General features: G+C 42.2%; 1 protein-coding gene across 4 annotated transcripts; it reads right to left on the bottom strand.

Moving 5' to 3' along the window:
- Window positions 1-1,369: 1,369 nt before the first annotated feature.
- LOC117566232 (protein bowel) lies at window positions 1,370-15,023 on the bottom strand. Of its 4 annotated transcripts, none has more exons than XM_052003237.1 (4): window positions 14,941-15,021; window positions 14,097-14,275; window positions 5,374-6,306; window positions 1,370-3,762 (listed from the first exon to the last, which is right to left on the bottom strand). In XM_052003237.1, exons 3-4 carry the CDS (start codon window positions 6,270-6,272, stop codon window positions 2,286-2,288), a joined length of 2,376 nt encoding a protein of 791 aa, XP_051859197.1. In that variant the 5' UTR covers window positions 6,273-6,306; window positions 14,097-14,275; window positions 14,941-15,021; the 3' UTR covers window positions 1,370-2,285. The 4 variants fall into 4 exon arrangements, with proteins under 4 accessions (XP_051859197.1, XP_051859196.1, XP_034101670.1 ...); XM_052003236.1 differs by having other exon boundaries at window positions 14,935-15,020; XM_034245779.2 differs by having other exon boundaries at window positions 14,097-15,023.
- Window positions 15,024-16,993: the final 1,970 nt, after the last annotated feature.

The following is a 16,993-nucleotide window of genomic DNA, read 5'->3' as shown; positions in this document are numbered from 1 at the left end:
CAGAGCGAAATGACAGTTACACTTTGTTGTTGTTGTTGTTGTCTGAGTGCGCCGCCAGGCGCGAGTTTACCTTGGCCGAAATGACAACAGAACTCTGCTTAGCTTTTACAGCTTTTGCGTTGTTACCTGTTGCTTGCACCGCTGTTAACTGCGCGCCCAAATGACTGTTAGCATAACAGTTGACTGTTAATATTGTGTTGTAAGTAAATGTGTATTTGAAATTAAATACACGAATTTAGCCCTTGTTGTGAATAATAAATATGCAAAACTTATAAAATAATATTTATTTTTGAACTTACCAAAGAAAGTTTATGTAGTTATATTAAATTAATATACTTAATTCAAAAATCAATCATACGAGAAGTTGCAACAGACTACAGATATAAAAAGCCATCTGTTGCTGAAAAATTAAACTACTGCTATCGTTAATTTATGATTGCATACTTTTCGGCGCCGCATTGATTATTCGCCCCAATAAATGCATTTGCTATAATTCCACCTAGCGTATATGAATGCAACTAATTTATTGTAACTTTTAAATGAGGCATACTCTTAGGCTGGTGTATACAAAATTGATTTAGCCACCTAGCGTAAATAAATTAAACTAAGTAGAAAACCTAAGCAAAGTGTACTTTAAGGCTAATACTGATATTCTAAATCCTTTTGTTATTAAACAATTGAAGGCTAATATTTTAAAATGTGCCAAATCATTTTTCATTCATGGCATCGCATCAAGGAGTTATTTATACATTCATTCCGTACGCTTTGGCGACATTTTAGAAATTTCAGCTTAATTCTCACGCATTCACGCAGAGTGAATTGTTGTGAAGGCAACTCACGTGCGGGCGGCAACTGATGATGGCTGGTGATATCATCATTGCCTCATCTTGGTTAATATTATTATGTTTCTGGTTAATTTTGTGTTTTTTTTTTATAGTTCAACGATTGATGTTGTCAGCCAATGCGCATGCGGGGTGGGGGGCACCTATAAAGTTTCCTGCTGCCGCCACAATTTGATGATGACAACAATTTACGTGCCGCATTAATTGAACTTTCTACGTGTTCGAGTGCAACACTTTGAATCTGCCTTGAATTGAGCCTCGAATTGTGCGTGGCAATGCCCAAGACCTCTCCGCCCTTCCCCGCCACTCCCCCGTCCTAAGAAGCACAGAAAAAAAAAACCCGTCTAGGAAGAGACCTATGCGAAACGTGCCTGAAGTACAAGTTTATAATGGCAGCGGGCTGACACTTGATTGATGGGCTCCATCAATCCGGCTGCTGAATGAATCACACACAGCTGAAAGCCCATATAATAGCAAAAACCCAAAAAGGTACTAAAACTAACATAAACTTTGAAAAAAATACATAGTTGATTAATTCAATGCAAACTTTATTTAAATATATTTTGATTTTGATTTAGATTTTTATTGCTATTGCTATATGTTTACTTCTATTTAAATGTGTATATATTGTGTCGAATCTAGAGAAATCATTTCAAATTGAAGGAAGACCATGGAATGCTAGAAGGACGTACTAAAACGCTATCTACAACTAAATATATATGTTGCTCTATGTTATGCTTACGATTAATCTATAAATTAAGCCTATAAAATGTAACTGGAATGTTATATATTGTATTTTTGTTAATATTATTATTGTAATTGTTGTTGTTGCTGTTGCTATGTTTTTGCGTGTGTTTTATTTCTAAGCTACTTTTACTTTCAACCTTTTTTTCCCTCAGCAAAAATCTTGATACGATTTCGTGTTTACATAACGATCCAAGATTATCTTAAACATTAAACATAAATTAAAGTTGTATACAAGTATTTATTTATTATGTTTTTTGTTTTTGTGTTTGATTTTTTTTTCTTCATTTTTCGTTTCAAATTTAATTGCTAAATAAAAGAAACAACAACACTTAGTGTTGGGGGCCTAAACTAAGGCGATAGACTCTCAAATTAAATAGCTAAGATGATCTAAAATGATGCGTGTGCATGCTTAGTACTAAAATGCGTACTAAAAGCACAAAATGCAATAACATACAAATAGCTACAACTTATTTTAGACTAAAAATATACTAAAAGCATAATGCCGTCCTGCTCGAACATAATGCAACAACAAACTGTGGCACTTTCCACTTAAAAATCAATGTACTAAATGCTAAGCTTACAGTTTACAGTTATACTTATTGCCTTGCCTGGGCAGACATTGTACTAAAATGTACTAAAAGTGCACTTATGGCTAAATAGCGTGCCATTATCCAGATTTATCTTCTTCTATTCCGATCAGCGTCGCATAATATCCTCAATGCTGAAGCCGGTGCGTCGAGGCGCTGCTGGTGCAACAGGCGCTGCTGGTGCCGCTGCTGCTGTAGCTTGCGGTGGTGGCGGTGGTGCAACAGCTGCCTGTGCTGTAGATGCTGCACCACTTATCACCACTTCCTTTTCGGACGTTACACAACTCTCTGCTGGCTGCGGGGGTTTGCAAAGTAGCTGCCTCGGCGGATGTCGCGACATGTTGAGCGCATATATGCTCTGATTCTCGAGGAATGTACGCTGATGATCCACCACCAGATCCACCAGAGGTGGAGGCGGCGGCAGAATGCGTTTCCTCACCGGTATCGAGCCCAGGAAGCTGGGCATTGCCTCGTGCGGCGAGTGCAACGGTTGCGAAGGCGGTCGCGTTGGCTCAACGCTGGTGCTGATGCTGGGCGGTGGTGGTGGTGGTTGTTGCTGTGGTGCTGTTGCGGTTGCCGTTGGCGGTGGCGCTTTGCTCAGATTGAGCGTCTTGTGGTGCAGATCGCGACGCACATGCAGCATGGGCAAATAGGGATCGCCATTGGCAGCAGCGAGCAGATGCGCTGCATGTGCTGGATGTAACGCAGCTCCCGGAGGAGGAGGTCCTGGCGCTGCTGCATAGCGCAAGCTGGGCATAAATGAGGCAGCAACACTGGCCGCTGCTGCTGCTGATGCTGGTGGCGTCTCCTCCAGCTGACGTTCGCCATGCGGTCGCATCGTGTACGTTTCGCCGCCCTCATGATGACAATGGGTGACACCCTGACCCCGTTCCGACTTGGCCGCTGTGCTTGCAGCTGCACTGCGTCCGGCCTTGAAGCGTGCCACAAGCGCTGCTTCGGCCTTCTCCTCCTCGGTCTCCGCTTCGAGATCCTCATCCTCGGCCAGGTCCAAGGCGCCGCCTGCCTCATGCAGTTCCTCCTCCTCGTCGTACTCATCGAACTCCTCCTCGCTGTCATCGTGCTCATACCTCACACTGCTGCTGTGGTTATTACTGCTGCTGCTGTTGCTGCCACCTGGCGCCTTGCGTTTGAGACGCATGCGTTCCGCTTCATCGGTTTCCGACTTCTCGCTCAAATTGTGCACAGGTGACTGGCGAGGTGAGTCGACCTCAAGCAGTGAGTCCTCCTCATCGCCACTTAAATGCCTTGGCTCGTCCTCCTCGCCCACATCCACATAGTCGGCGCTGTTGACCTCACCCACCGCATGGGTGAGAGCGTGTCGTCGCAGATCGCAGTTGCGTCGAAAGACTTTGCCGCAGGAGGAGCACTCGTAGGGTTTGTGATCGGTGTGGGTTAAGAGATGCGTCTTGAGGTTCGAGCGCTGGTTAAAGCTGCGACTGCAGACGGGACACTTGTGTGGCGATTCCTCCATGTGCAGGATCTTGTGCACGGCCAGAGTGCGTGACTGGCAGAAGCCCTTGCCGCACTCGGTGCACTTGAAGGGCTTCTCCTTCGAGTGGATATACCTGAGAGAGGGGGGAGAAAGAGAATGAGGGATTAGTATGACTCGACATGCTGCGTGGGCGGATGGTTGAGTAGCTGCTGCTGCTGCTGCTTTGGCTTCTGGTAGCTCTTGAGTTGACAGTTATCTGTGCTGTGTGCTGTGTCTGGGGCGGCATTATCTGCCCAGATAAAGTGCGCTGATATATTTTATGTTTATGGCCGCCATCTTTGGCAATGGCGTCCACTTGTTGTTGGCCATAACAGCAACAACAACAACAACAAGAATAACAAAAACAACCAGCAGCCGCAGCAGCATCAGCAACATCAGCATCAACAGCAGCTGCTGCTGTGGCATGAAACAGAAACAGGTTCTCCAGCTTAATATCTCCACTTGCTTTTGCTTTTGCTTCGGGCAGCTTCAAGGCGCACCGAGATTCTTTTTGACTCGCCCCTTTCCCTGTCTTCATCTTCATCTTCGTCTTCGTCTCTGCATCTTCACTCTTTGCTCTGCGGTCTGAAGAATTAGCCTTGCGGCAAAGCAAACAAACGACAAATGGACCGAAACCGAAGCGATCAAAAGACAGAACGTCGCGGCCAGCCGGACAAAGCTGGACAGCAAAGCTGCGAGTCCAAGCTGCCCAAGCTGCTGGTGCCCGTCTATCTCTCTCTACCAAAAACACAAACACAGTCTAACGAGTACCCTCTGCATAAAGTACTGTATACAACTCACACAATACTCGTTGCCCCTGCCCCTGTCTCTGTCTCTGTCACTGTCCCGCTTCCCTTTCAACTGCCTTTCAAAGAAATGAAAACCAACAAAGTTAATTAACTTTGTCTTTTGCGGCGTGTTTCTTACCCTAACTTGGCTAACACTGTGAGTGCGGCCAGCACATTTCGACAAGCAGTTTGGCTCTGATAATACTACGTGAGTTGGCAATATGATGAATCAGTAATATATTACTTTATGCGTATTGAACTACATAGATTACCTCAACATTTTATACAGGCACTTAAAATCTTTCCTAGAATTTGAATTTATTGAAATTTCCTCAGAATTTATAATATGGTATATACATCAGACTTTCGATATACGAGTTTATAATTTGTTTGAAGAAGGTAAATGCTGCTGGAAATTCTCTTTGCAAAAAAGCAAATTAATTGAATTTAAGCAGACTTGAAATTACATTTTTAGATATTCTCTTGTTTCTCTACATTATTTCTAAGTTGTCTATCATTTAATATTTGAATAATGCAATCATTACTTTTTGAAATAAAGAATAGTTGTTAAGGAGCTTTCCCATAATATTTATAAGTAGTCTATCATTCAATATTTGAATAATACAACCATTACCTTTTAAAATAAAGAATAGTTGTTAAGAAACTTTACAATAATAATCTTAAATCCCTTACTCTCATTGAAAATTCACAAATCCCACACTATTTGTGTAGTGCATATCGTAGTCGACTATACTATAACCATTTCTTAATATTTTTTTGCAAGTTCTTTGGCTTCTTTGCTGCTCGGCTGCCTCGAGGCATGCCAGCAATTACCAGCACCAGACACGCCCCTGCAACGCGTCCCCTCCCGCTCCCCACGCTCCCCCCGCACACTCGCCACACCTGGGCACACTCACCTGTGGTCCCTCAAATGGTCCTGTCGCCTGAAAGCCTTGCCGCAAATATCACAGGAGTAGGGCCGCTCATCGGTGTGTGTGCGCTCGTGGATCAGCAGATTGTACGACTTGGTGAACTGGCGATTGCAGAACTTGCAGATGAACTGCTTCTTCGGCCTCGAGGCCCGACCAGGTGCACGCAACAAACGCCTATCCAAACCAGCGTGCATTCCCGGTCCCAACCCAGGTGGGAATAACGCCGCCGCTGTTGCTGCTCCGGGCGGAAAGGGAAAACTGCCACCAGCTGTGGGCGATGGTCCGGGTCCGGTTAGATATGGCGGTGGCGGTGGTGGGGCATACAGTACTCCAGTTACTCCAGGCGGTACTCCGGGCGGTCCACCCGGTGGTCCACCTCGGCCCAACATGGCAGCCGCAGCAGCTGCCTCGCGGAGCGCCAACTCTTTGCGCTTGTCGGCCATCATGGCAATGATCTCGTAGTTGGAATTGCTGCCGGCTCGAGCCTTGGCCTCGAGTGCCTGCCGCGTGGGCAGCACGGGCACAAAGGCCGATATCTCGCGATGATGTGGCGGCGGTCCGTGCGGTCCACCGTGCAGCCCCGAGGCGGCCAGGTGCTGCTGATAGGCCAATTGGGTTTCGTAGGCAGCCGCTGCTGCCGAGATCCTGCTAGCTGATGAGTTGCGAGAGTCGCTGCCGCCACTGCCCGCTCCATCTCCTCCTCCTCCTCCGTTGGCTGTCCCGTTGGAGCCACTGCTTCCTCCTCCTCCCCCAGGAGCTCCTCCTCCAGCACTGTTGGCTGCGGCTGCCACCGCTGCCACTGTTGACATAAACTGATCCATGCGAGAGGCGCGCAGCATGGGAATGGCGCCTCCGCCCTCGCTCCCTGTGCTGTCCGTGGGCATATCGAGTGCTACTCACATGCCGTCAGACCTTCACCTGCACAAGATAAACGAAACGAAACGAGAACGAGAGAGGGATAGAGGGGAAGAAATAACAATTAGTCAAATGTTGTGTTAATTGTTGCGGCTTATTGGGCTCTATGGGTTTATCTTAATTGCTCGTCAAGTCCAATAAACTGTTTATTTCCCCTTGCCTTGCCAATACCCTTTTCGGCTCCGCTTGAGGCATGCCTCCCTTGGGGTGGCACTTTGTAACAGTTCTAACATATATGGAAGTGACAAGCTTCTAAGAAATCGTATGTTAAAGTACAGATTTAATTATTTTATTATATTAAATCTAGTATTTAATACTACATTTAAATAGAGAAGAGAGTACTGGCTGCTGGGGCCTTCGACTAAAGTACAGATATTTCTTTTTTAATTATAGACGCGCATTTTATAAACATTTCAATTTTAAAGAAAACATTTATTCAAATATCAGCTTTCATATTCATTAGTAATTTTATTTTATTTTATTTATTTTATTTTTTTTATTTTTTTTAAATAAATAATCGTTTATTTATATTATATGCACCTACATATAACAAAAAGTGAAAAAAAATATAAATCTGTTTTATTATTTTTATACGCATTTATATATTTTTCATTTTTTGTTATAGGTGCATTACTTTATTAACATATTCATTATTTGATAGAAACTGGGTTTTTGTGTATATTATTATTATTATTGTATTATATTATTATTTATTTAAAAATGAAAATATTTTTTAAATTTAGTTTGAATTAAGACGACTTTATTCATATTGCATTGTTTTGTAAATGTTGTTATTTGTTGACATCTCATTAAATATAATGCTTGCACACCTTTGGCTTTAACTTGCAGGCAAATGTTTTCCACAGCACACACACTTAGTAAGATTGACTTTGCAATAGGGTATTTGCAGATTTTCAAGTGGGTTTTCTAGGGTTATTCTCTACTAGTTTTATTTATGTACAATTCTTTTTTTGGGTTTATCAGCAAACGCGACGACGGCGGCGGCGGCAAGTGAAACTCAACTCAATTCAACTGAAGCAAACTGAACTAAACTGTGAACAGAAACAGAAACAGCAACAGAAACGAGTTGACGCGGTTGCCGTTGGAGTTGTCGACGCTGCCAGGTTAGATAAGATTGTGCGTCTGAAAACCTGACTGAGTCAGTAAGCGAGGCACAGCACAGTAGTAACGATATAAACACAGACACACATACTCAGATACAGATACACATACATAGATACAAAAAAAAAAAACAAGAGATGTGGGGAGAGTGAGTAGCGATAAAGAGACTAGCATTTGGCAGCCATAGAAATGCAACTGGTAGCCTAAGCGGCAGTCAGTCAGGCATTTCAGCCAGTTAGTCACAGCCACAGAAAAAAAAAGAAAAAAATAAAAACCCGATCTCGGTCTCGATCCCGAACCTGACTCCGACTTCGCGACATCGAAATCCCAATCCGAGTGGCAAAGCGAACCCGAGACGACCTGACTGACTGACTGACTGAATGCTTACTGGATTTACGCAACAGGAGCTTCAGCAGCTTCGTCTTCGTCTTCATCTTTGTCTTTGGCTTCTGGTAGCTCTGGGGTTTTGCATCTGGAACGTGATCGTCACGATAATACGCCGCCAGAAGAAACGACAAGAAAAGAAAACAAAAGAGAGGAAAAAATCCACCGACAACAGCAACAAAAAAGTAATGCCAAGATAATGATAATGACGATCATATTGTCGCTGGATCGGCCATAAAACTTTGTTGCGTTAAAGCCTCATTTAAATGTCTTATAACCAGTTGTGCATAAAGCGCAAAAAACAAAATAAAAAGAAGAAGAAAAACTGCCACTGTCACTACCCCCGCCCCCGCCTCCACACTCTTCTGTGTCTTCGCAATCTTGGCTGTCTTCGCAGTCTTACAGTCTACCAGTTGCCTGTGCAATGACAGTTTTGCTTATCATTTTGCTGTAAAAATGTAAAACGTTCTCGTCGACTTGAAAATGAGTTTTGACATCGTGATTTTCACGTATTTTTCTGTATTTTTCTGCCTGTCTGCCATGAGATGCATCAGCAAACGCACGAGCTCAAGTATTTAGATAGTTGCGGTTGGAAGTGCTGCATCATTCGAGACACAAGCGTAGGCAACTCTTCCTCTCACTCTGCCCAACTCATCTGCATAACTTCGAGGGAGGGAAGAGAGAAATGAGCTCAACTGTCAGCTTAGTTTAAGACAAGCAAGATGGATTGTTAGAAATGGCAAACGCGTGGCTCGAAAGGGCCTAAAACAAGTGTTTAGCTACAAGTAATGAAGTGCTCCACTATTCAACAAGTTTCATATACGAATCTATTTAGTTTTCAAAAAAAGTTAAGTTCTAATATCTTCTATTAGTTATCAAAAAATTTAAGTTCTAATATCTTCTATGAACATAAATCAGTTTAATCTGATTATATAATCAATTGTATTTTCGAATACTTTTTGTTTACTTGACCATAAAAATAGATTATGATTTTAGTTCCCCATCGTTTTATGAATGAATTCAATACATTTCCAAAGAATTCAAAAGAAATCCAACTGGTCTTTTGTCAATTGCAAACGTCATTTTGACCAGAACTAGAAACAATATTTGAATGAAATATTTGGTTACTGCTTATATAACACATAATTCTTAATTATGCTAACAAAATTACTCATTTTCTTAGAACTCATTAAAATAACATGATATTTTGTCTACTTTAAAGCGATCACCTTAGTTAATGCTCTGGAATATTATTTCCATTTGAAAAACAAAAATGTCACACTTGAAATGAATGGTTTTCCTGATTGTAATCGTATCGCTTCATTTACTGAAATCTCACCCATTTTTCTGTGCCATTTGGTCACATTACTCATACGCCCGATTATCCCCTGACTCTCTCCTTCCTCCTCCCTCCTCACAGTACTCAGCTCGACTCGACTGCAAGTAAACTGAGCAACCACATCACGCATATCTCACACCACATGCGAGCCAGAGATACGTATCTCTGGTAGCCTCGACTCAGCTCGAGACAACAACAACAACAACGAATAAAAAGTAACCCGTTTTGGGGTTTTTCATTGTATCTGTATCTGTATCTATATCTTTTCATGTACTCATATGTATATATATATTTTTTTCTAGGTTTCAACTTTATTTTTCTCACTTATGCATTTATGACTCGAATGGCTCGTATGTCTCCAGTACTGTCTGTTTAACTGCCTCAACTGTCGTAACTGTCTAACTGTCCAACAGCTCGACCCTCTACCTCTCCTCTCTCTCTCTCTCTCTCTGTCTGTCTCTCGCTGTCTCGCTCGCTCGCTGTGTGTACACAGTATACGCGATTGAGCGTTCATTATCTTCTGAAACATCGGCACTTTTGAAACGTCAACGCCAAATAAGAAAAACAAATAAAATTAATGTAAATAATGGACATCAGCAAAATGCGAAGTCGCAGCAATGAGCGAGAGAGTGAGAGGGAAAGGGAAAGATAGAGAGGTAGAGAGTTGTGTGTACTTTCAGAGATACACAACAGATACACACAGTATATATATACGTAGCTATAGGGAGCGTTTGCGCAAACGGTTGCCCAGAAATGAAGCCAAAGGCTTAAATGTGTGTGTATGCATACATATAATAAAAAAGAGAAAAAAAACGAACAAAAATAATAATAATAATAAGAAACAACAACGCAGCGACAGCAACAGCAACAACAACAACAACTACAACTACTGGCTGGCAAAGAAAATAAAAGATATCGAGGAGCAATTTGGCTGCCACTTTGCTGCTGCCTGCTGCCAGGTCTCGAGACTCGATTCAACTCGACTCGACTCGCGACTTCGTCTGGGCCCTGGGTATGGGCTTTGTGTAAACAACGGGCCAACGAGAGACCAGCAGACGCGCATAGTCAGTGGAAAGGTTCAAAACAGTTGATAAAAAAGCAGAAGAAATGAATATACAAACACACACTGGCACACACATACACATGCGCAGAGGGATTTAATGTTTGCGTAGAAACGAGACGAAGTTTTGTCCCTCGACTCTCATATCTTGGCTTGGACCACTACTTCACTTTGCTTACAAAACAGCAACAACAACAAACAAACAACACAGAGACAGAGACAGGGACAGAAATGAACAAAAAAAAAGGGTCAGGCTCTTTTCGGTTTTAATCCCTTCAGGCCTTCAGGCCAGGCTCAACAGCAAAGGTAGCTAATAATCAACAACAACAAAAAACTAAAAGAACCTCGAGCGCAACAGATGAGATGCGAAGAGTGCTGGACAGCAGAGATTGGAGAGTGCGTAAAGAGAGAGAGAGAGAGGGGAGACTTATAATTATAGTGCATTCATATGTATAGCTGCGTTAATCTGGCAACCCTTTTTGCTTGCTTGCTTGTGACCAAACCTCCATTTCAGATTATGGTCGAAGCTATTAAAATCTCTAGCCATAATCATTGCTTCCAGCTCCTCAGCCTCATCTGCTCCTAGAGCTGCCTAGCTGCTTCTTCGTGTCTATAATTTGCTTGATTAATATCTATGCGATTTACACATACCCTCGCCTCTCTCTCTCGCTCTCTCTTTCATCTCTGCACATCTATCTCTTTCTGTTTAGCTGCGTGTAAGTGCGCAGTCATTAATTTGAAAGCTTTGCAGTTTTGTGCCAGCCTCAAGAACTGCTAATGAAGTTTTATGGGATCGCAATGCAGCTGGCTGGCTGCATAGATTACTAAGCTTGTTCGCTTAAATTGAAAACACATCATTTATAATTATTATGATCGTTGAATTCAACATTCATTTAAGGCATCTTCTTTTCGTGCTTCAAATGAAATCTACTAATGGTATTACTATAATATTATCAAAGATAAAAGGCAAGTCTTTTAATGATATTACTCTGATATTATAAATAATAATGTAGCTAGTAATATTCAACGCAAAGCTAAGGCTATCACAATGATAATGATTTTTTTACTTAATTATGCTAAAGCATTTACTAAATACAAATGACATTGGTATTGTTAGTAGAATAATACTGACTTAGTATATTAAAATATTAACAAGTTATCATTGCGAATACGATTTACATAAATTCTATACAATTATTAACAATAATTAATACTAATGCAATGTTAATCCTATTTCGAATGAAACCAAATAAAGTGAACGCTAACAAAATAATTCAAATGACTTTAGCTACTGTAAATACTCAAGTCAATGCCAAAGATACTGACAATGCTAATGCTAATTTTTCATGCAAATGCAAATAATGCAAAAACATGCCACTGTTGTTGCTACTGTTTAAACTAATACAAATCAAAGTGGGTTGATAATACTCGTAATGTGATAGTCATCATGACGTGGAAATCAACTGTAAAAATTATCCAAATAATATTTTAAATATTTGAATAAAATTCTTGGAGAAATCATAGCTGTACTTGGTGGTTTTTTCTTCTTCTACTTTATACCAACTTTAATCTGCGAATTTATGAGTTTATCTATGATCTTAAAGTTTTCCTTGTGTGAGTTTTTGTGTGTGCTCTGGTTTTCTCCTTTGTGCCATTTGTTCTACACTATTCGGCAAAAAGTTAATCTGTTTAAGCCGATCGTTTGTCATGCTTCTTATGACTTGCGCTATTCACACTAAGACGATCTCTCGACTGAGGTCCATTGTGTGTATAAAAAGAATGCCCAATCATGGGTTACTTCATGCCGAACCGATCTGTTATACTCTTAGCTAGTTTATCGACAGTTCTTTTTGGGGAAAGACTGGAGATTATTCACATTATGATCGCCCCACTCAATGTATTCATATTGTAATGGGACAGAATTTAATTTCATCATCGAAAACTGATCGGAAATAAAACGAAATAAAAATACAACAAGAAAAAACTTGTCTCGCGTCTCAAGAGTCACTCTTGAGAGACTAGAGTCTAGAGTCTATCAAGCGCCAGTTAAAAACACGTGCCAAATGGGCGTGGCAGAGCGTTAAGAAAAAGCTTCGCCTTTTATGGCCAATTGTATGGACCATTGTTATTAGGTTTATGACCACTCAGTTAAGTGTCGCCTTTTGTTTCACTCAACATTTAGACGTTTTTAATTTGCCTGATTTTTTAATTAATTTCGCTTTTTTATTGAGCGCCATTTTCGGGGTTCAACGCGTCTCCCCACTGAGGGCATCCGTTGCACTAATAAGTATGACAACGAAAAACTAAAAAAAACTAAGAAAAGAAAGAAACCCACCCAGAAATAACATACCGAATGCAATAAAGTTTTATGTGGCTATTCTTATGCTAAAATAGTAGTATGTAAAATAAAATAAAGTGGGAACCGGCCACCGATCAAATTGCCTATAAACAAACAATGATGAAAAATCAAAAGAGTTCGAGAGCTCTAGCTCCACTCGAGCGAAACAAAAGCCCAATGGCTCTATAGAACCGCAGCGAATGGAGCTCAGAGAACCCCTTTCTATTCCATTCCCGTAGCCCTATCGACTGACTGTGGGAGCGCGGGAGGCGATTTAAATATTCAACAACAACAACAACGGCAGCAGAGAAAAGAAGAGATCTGAAGACAACAAAAAAAAAAGAAAGAAAAAAACTATACCATACTGTAGCATTTAAAAGAAATCAAAGGAAAATAAGCACAAAGATGCTGCAGCGCGATGATGGTACGAAACTGAAGCAGTCGAACCCCAAGACCAAACCCCAAAACCCCAGAGAGTCGAACCGAAACCCAACAGAAGCTTGCGGCAATTGCGTTTCCTCTTTGGACACACGTTCTGAACAATTAAAGCGCGCGGCAAGCCAAGCTGGCAAACGACGACGACGACGACGACGACGACGACGACGACGATGGCCAAGACAACGTCGACGAACATCGCAGCCAAGTCCAAAAAAACCGGATTCAAATTGAGCACGACGAGAGCTGCTGAAACTGAAGCTGATGCTGAAGCTGAAACTGAAGCTGAGGTTGAGGCTTAGAGCTGGCCACTGGCACTGGCTACAAGTGAACTGGTTTACGGTTTACAGAAACACACACAAAAAAACCAAAAAAAAATACACGAGCAACAACAAAAAATTCCAAGCGAAGGTTCGAGCTCGCGTCGAACCGAATCGCCGCAGAGCCCCGAAAGTGACTCGGGGACTTGGACGACGAGTCGAGCGCCAGGCCGCCTGTCAATGGAACGCAGCCAGGCAGCCAAGCAGCCAAACAGGCAGGCAGGCACCACACTGAGTTCGGTGGCAATGACAGTGGCACATGCAGTTGTAGTGGAAGCCGCTGCGGCAGCCGACAGTCGCCCAACAAAAAAAAAAAAACGAAAAAAAAACCGCCAACTGTGGAGGAGCCTCCAACGTTCAGTTACAATACACAGTGCATGTACATATGTGTGTGTGTGTGTACATGTAAGCTGTGTGTGTGTGTGTGTTTGGAGCAGGTTTTGGCAGTCAACTTGGCTTTGTTTTTTTGTGTTTTATTTACTTTGCTACTCGCTGTATGCGCTCTCTCACTGCTTAACTCTCTCACGACTACGTTCTCTTATTCACTGTTTGTGCTCTCTCTCGCTCTCTCTCTCGAGTTGCCCACTCGCTGCTTGACTGTTACTCGCTGTGATTTGCTTTTGGCCATAGCGAAAATAAAAAGAAAATAATTAGCTAGACCCTAAAAACAAAAAAAAAGAGTAAAAAAGGCAGGTAACTTTGGAATTTTTTTTTTATGTTGTGTGTGGAATCTTTTGATATTTGATTTTTTTTATATTTTTGTTGGGCGTTACTCAAAACTTTGCGCAAACTTACCAGCAAAACAATTTTGGAAGAGCGCCTGCGGCTCTGTTTAGAGCTTGGCTTGTATTCCCAGTTGATGTGAACAAGTTTTTATGCTTTATTTTAGTTTTTGTAGTTTTCTTGTAAGTTGTTTCTTTTCTTTGGCAATTTTGCCAAAATTTTTGTGTAATTTACTGTAGGCGTTTTTCACTCTGTAGAAGATAAAGGGTTGCATATAATATACAGATTAGCTAAAGCTGCGATAACACTGTATATTGCATATACACACACACGAACACACAGTGCATCGTTGTATGTGTGCGATACAATCACGGCACGATCAGTCGCCAGCGGTCGCGGGTGTTACGGGAGCAAAAGCAGCAGCCGCAGCAGCTACCACAAACCACGTAGAAGCCGAGCAAAAACAAAAAAATAATAATACGCAGAGGGAACGTAAACCCAACGAACCGAACCGACCAAACGAACGAACGAACCAGTCAAACCGATCTGATCGACTCAGCCAACGAACCGAGTCAGCGAACGAGCAACGCACGAAGGAACGAACGAACGAGATACGGCAGCTGAAATGTGTTTTTCTACATTTTGTTTGAAATAGGAGCTGAAGCCAGTGCAGCTACCAATTCGCTCCTCAAGTAGTCCCAAACTCTTCCCACACACACTCACACACACGCACACACGCGAGACACGCTTGGGCTGCGCGACGTCGTTTTGAAAAGCGCTTTTCAGTTGGGGCGTTTGTTGAGAAGGGGGTGGCGGCCAAACGAAGCGACGCTGCAACAAGTTCACTGTGCCTGCATTTTTCACTCACACATACTACGAACACTTGCGTACGTTTAATACTAACACTCACACATACGTGAATACAATTGCACTGTTGGAATCGTGAAAAGCACGATCCGCGCGCAGGTGCGTTCGCTTTGATCAACACTCGAAGACTAATTCAAAGTTGTCGAGCCGCTGTTGACGTCGTCGCTGTCGTCGTTTGTGTGTGGCGAGAGAGAGCATAAGCGAGCGCGTGAGAGAGGTGAGCGCAAAAGTGTAAGCCGATGTGACATAGAGAGACACAGAGTGAGAGAGAGATCGTGCGCTCTAAACCAGCCAAGTAAGAAACCCCCCAACAACAACACAGCAATGGCAGCAACAAAAACAACTACTGGCAAACCAACAACTAACCGACCGCCAGTCGCACGCTGTGGACAGCACAGACAGAGGTGGACGGATGGGACAGGCAGACGGACTGACAGACAGTCGGAACGTGCATACGTACGACGAGTTATTGTCAGTTAGAGAGCTACCTGTTTACCGACTGCTTACTGTTTTCGAGGGTAGACGGAGCAACTCACGGCTCACGGGTTGCCAGATTGCATTTAGCCACTGAACGAGTGCTGCTTCGCTTCATTTCCACTGTGTCGACGTTGGAGTAACTCGGTTGGCCGTTTGCTACTGGAGCTGGGGCTGTTCCAAGAACTATTAGGGTGGGACTTGTGTAATAAGAGTGTTATCTAAAAAAAAAATAATTAGATATGTTTGTATGGAAATTGTCATAGCAATGCGACTTATTGGGTTGTGGATGTTCTGTGCAATCAGAAGCATACAATCATACATAATCCATATGAGTTTTGGGTGTAAGTTATTCTCGCAATAAATGAAATAATTATTTGACATTTTTTCAACCACATATTTGGTAATTTTTATTCAGGCTAGTTTATAAGTTATATTATAAATGCATATAAAAAATTTGTAATTATAATCGATTCTTACCAACAGATTTACAATAGTATTGTATTAAATTTAACCCTACCTCTTCTACCTGTTCGCACGTGAGATTATATTATTCGACAGTCTGGCAACCTTGTCTCCCGCACATGCACAGGCATAACAACAAAGGTATGCGGCTGAGATTTAAGAAGTGGAAGAAAAAAGCAGTCAGGGTCTTTGTGCGCTGCCACTGCAATCACTGTAGTGCAAAAGAGAGGGAGTTACCTTTAGACGAAGTAATGATCGTCACAACCTGATGATGATGTTGGTGCGCTTAGCGATAACAACGATGACGTAGAGGACCATGATGATGATACCACCAACTGTTTGGAAAAGTGGCAAAGAAAATCGAGCAAAGCAAAAGAAGAAGCAAAACGAAAAGGAAATAATACAAAGAAAGGCTCAGGTTGACGAAGACAAAAATAAGAGATAATTAAGGTGGATGGCATGCCCAGCGCACAGTGGAACGAAATTATTATTACTGTTTGCTGTTTGTTGTTGCTCTGCTGTGGTGTGCATCCAAAGAAAAAAACAAGCAGCAGCCCAAGGTAGAACTAGTAGTAGATGCAGTGGTAGCAGTTGAGGCAAACAACAACAAAAGCATGCACAGGTGTTGGGGGGAGAGAATAATAAGAAGAGGAATAAGAAAAAACAGTAGCAGTCTCATAGGGCGAGCGAATTGTTATGCTAGTCGTTGACTTCTTACTGCCGATGCGTTGAACGACTACCGACTACCGAGTGCAGACTACCGAACCGAAGATTGGTCGGCAACTGCCGAGTGCCGATTGCCTTGTGCATATTTTGCAGCTCTTTACGATCTGAAAGAAATTACTCAAAATTTGTGTAAGACATGTAGCCCACAAGCCAAAGCCGTAGAGTCCGGACAAGTTCATTGATCGCATTTAAAATGCTGCCAGAGGTATGAAATCTCGTCAGGTAGGAGAAGGCTTAGGCGGAGACGTTGGGTAAGCGAGTCTAATTAATGATTGTTTGATGCATTTCAGTGTTCTCGAGCTGTCAGCAATAGATTTTCAATGCATTTGTCAATTGTTGTTCTTGGTAGATTCTTTATTTAATAATTAAAGCTCTTATTTAGTGTTTTTTTATTTCAATTTGTCATTTCCACTGATAACTTACATAACATAAAATGG

This window comes from Drosophila albomicans, chromosome 2L (genome assembly GCF_009650485.2).
Source record: "Drosophila albomicans strain 15112-1751.03 chromosome 2L, ASM965048v2, whole genome shotgun sequence".
NCBI classification, from domain to species: Eukaryota; Metazoa; Arthropoda; class Insecta; order Diptera; family Drosophilidae; genus Drosophila; species Drosophila albomicans.
Note: the sequence above shows the minus strand (reverse complement) of the source record. Positions and strands in the feature narration are given on the sequence as shown.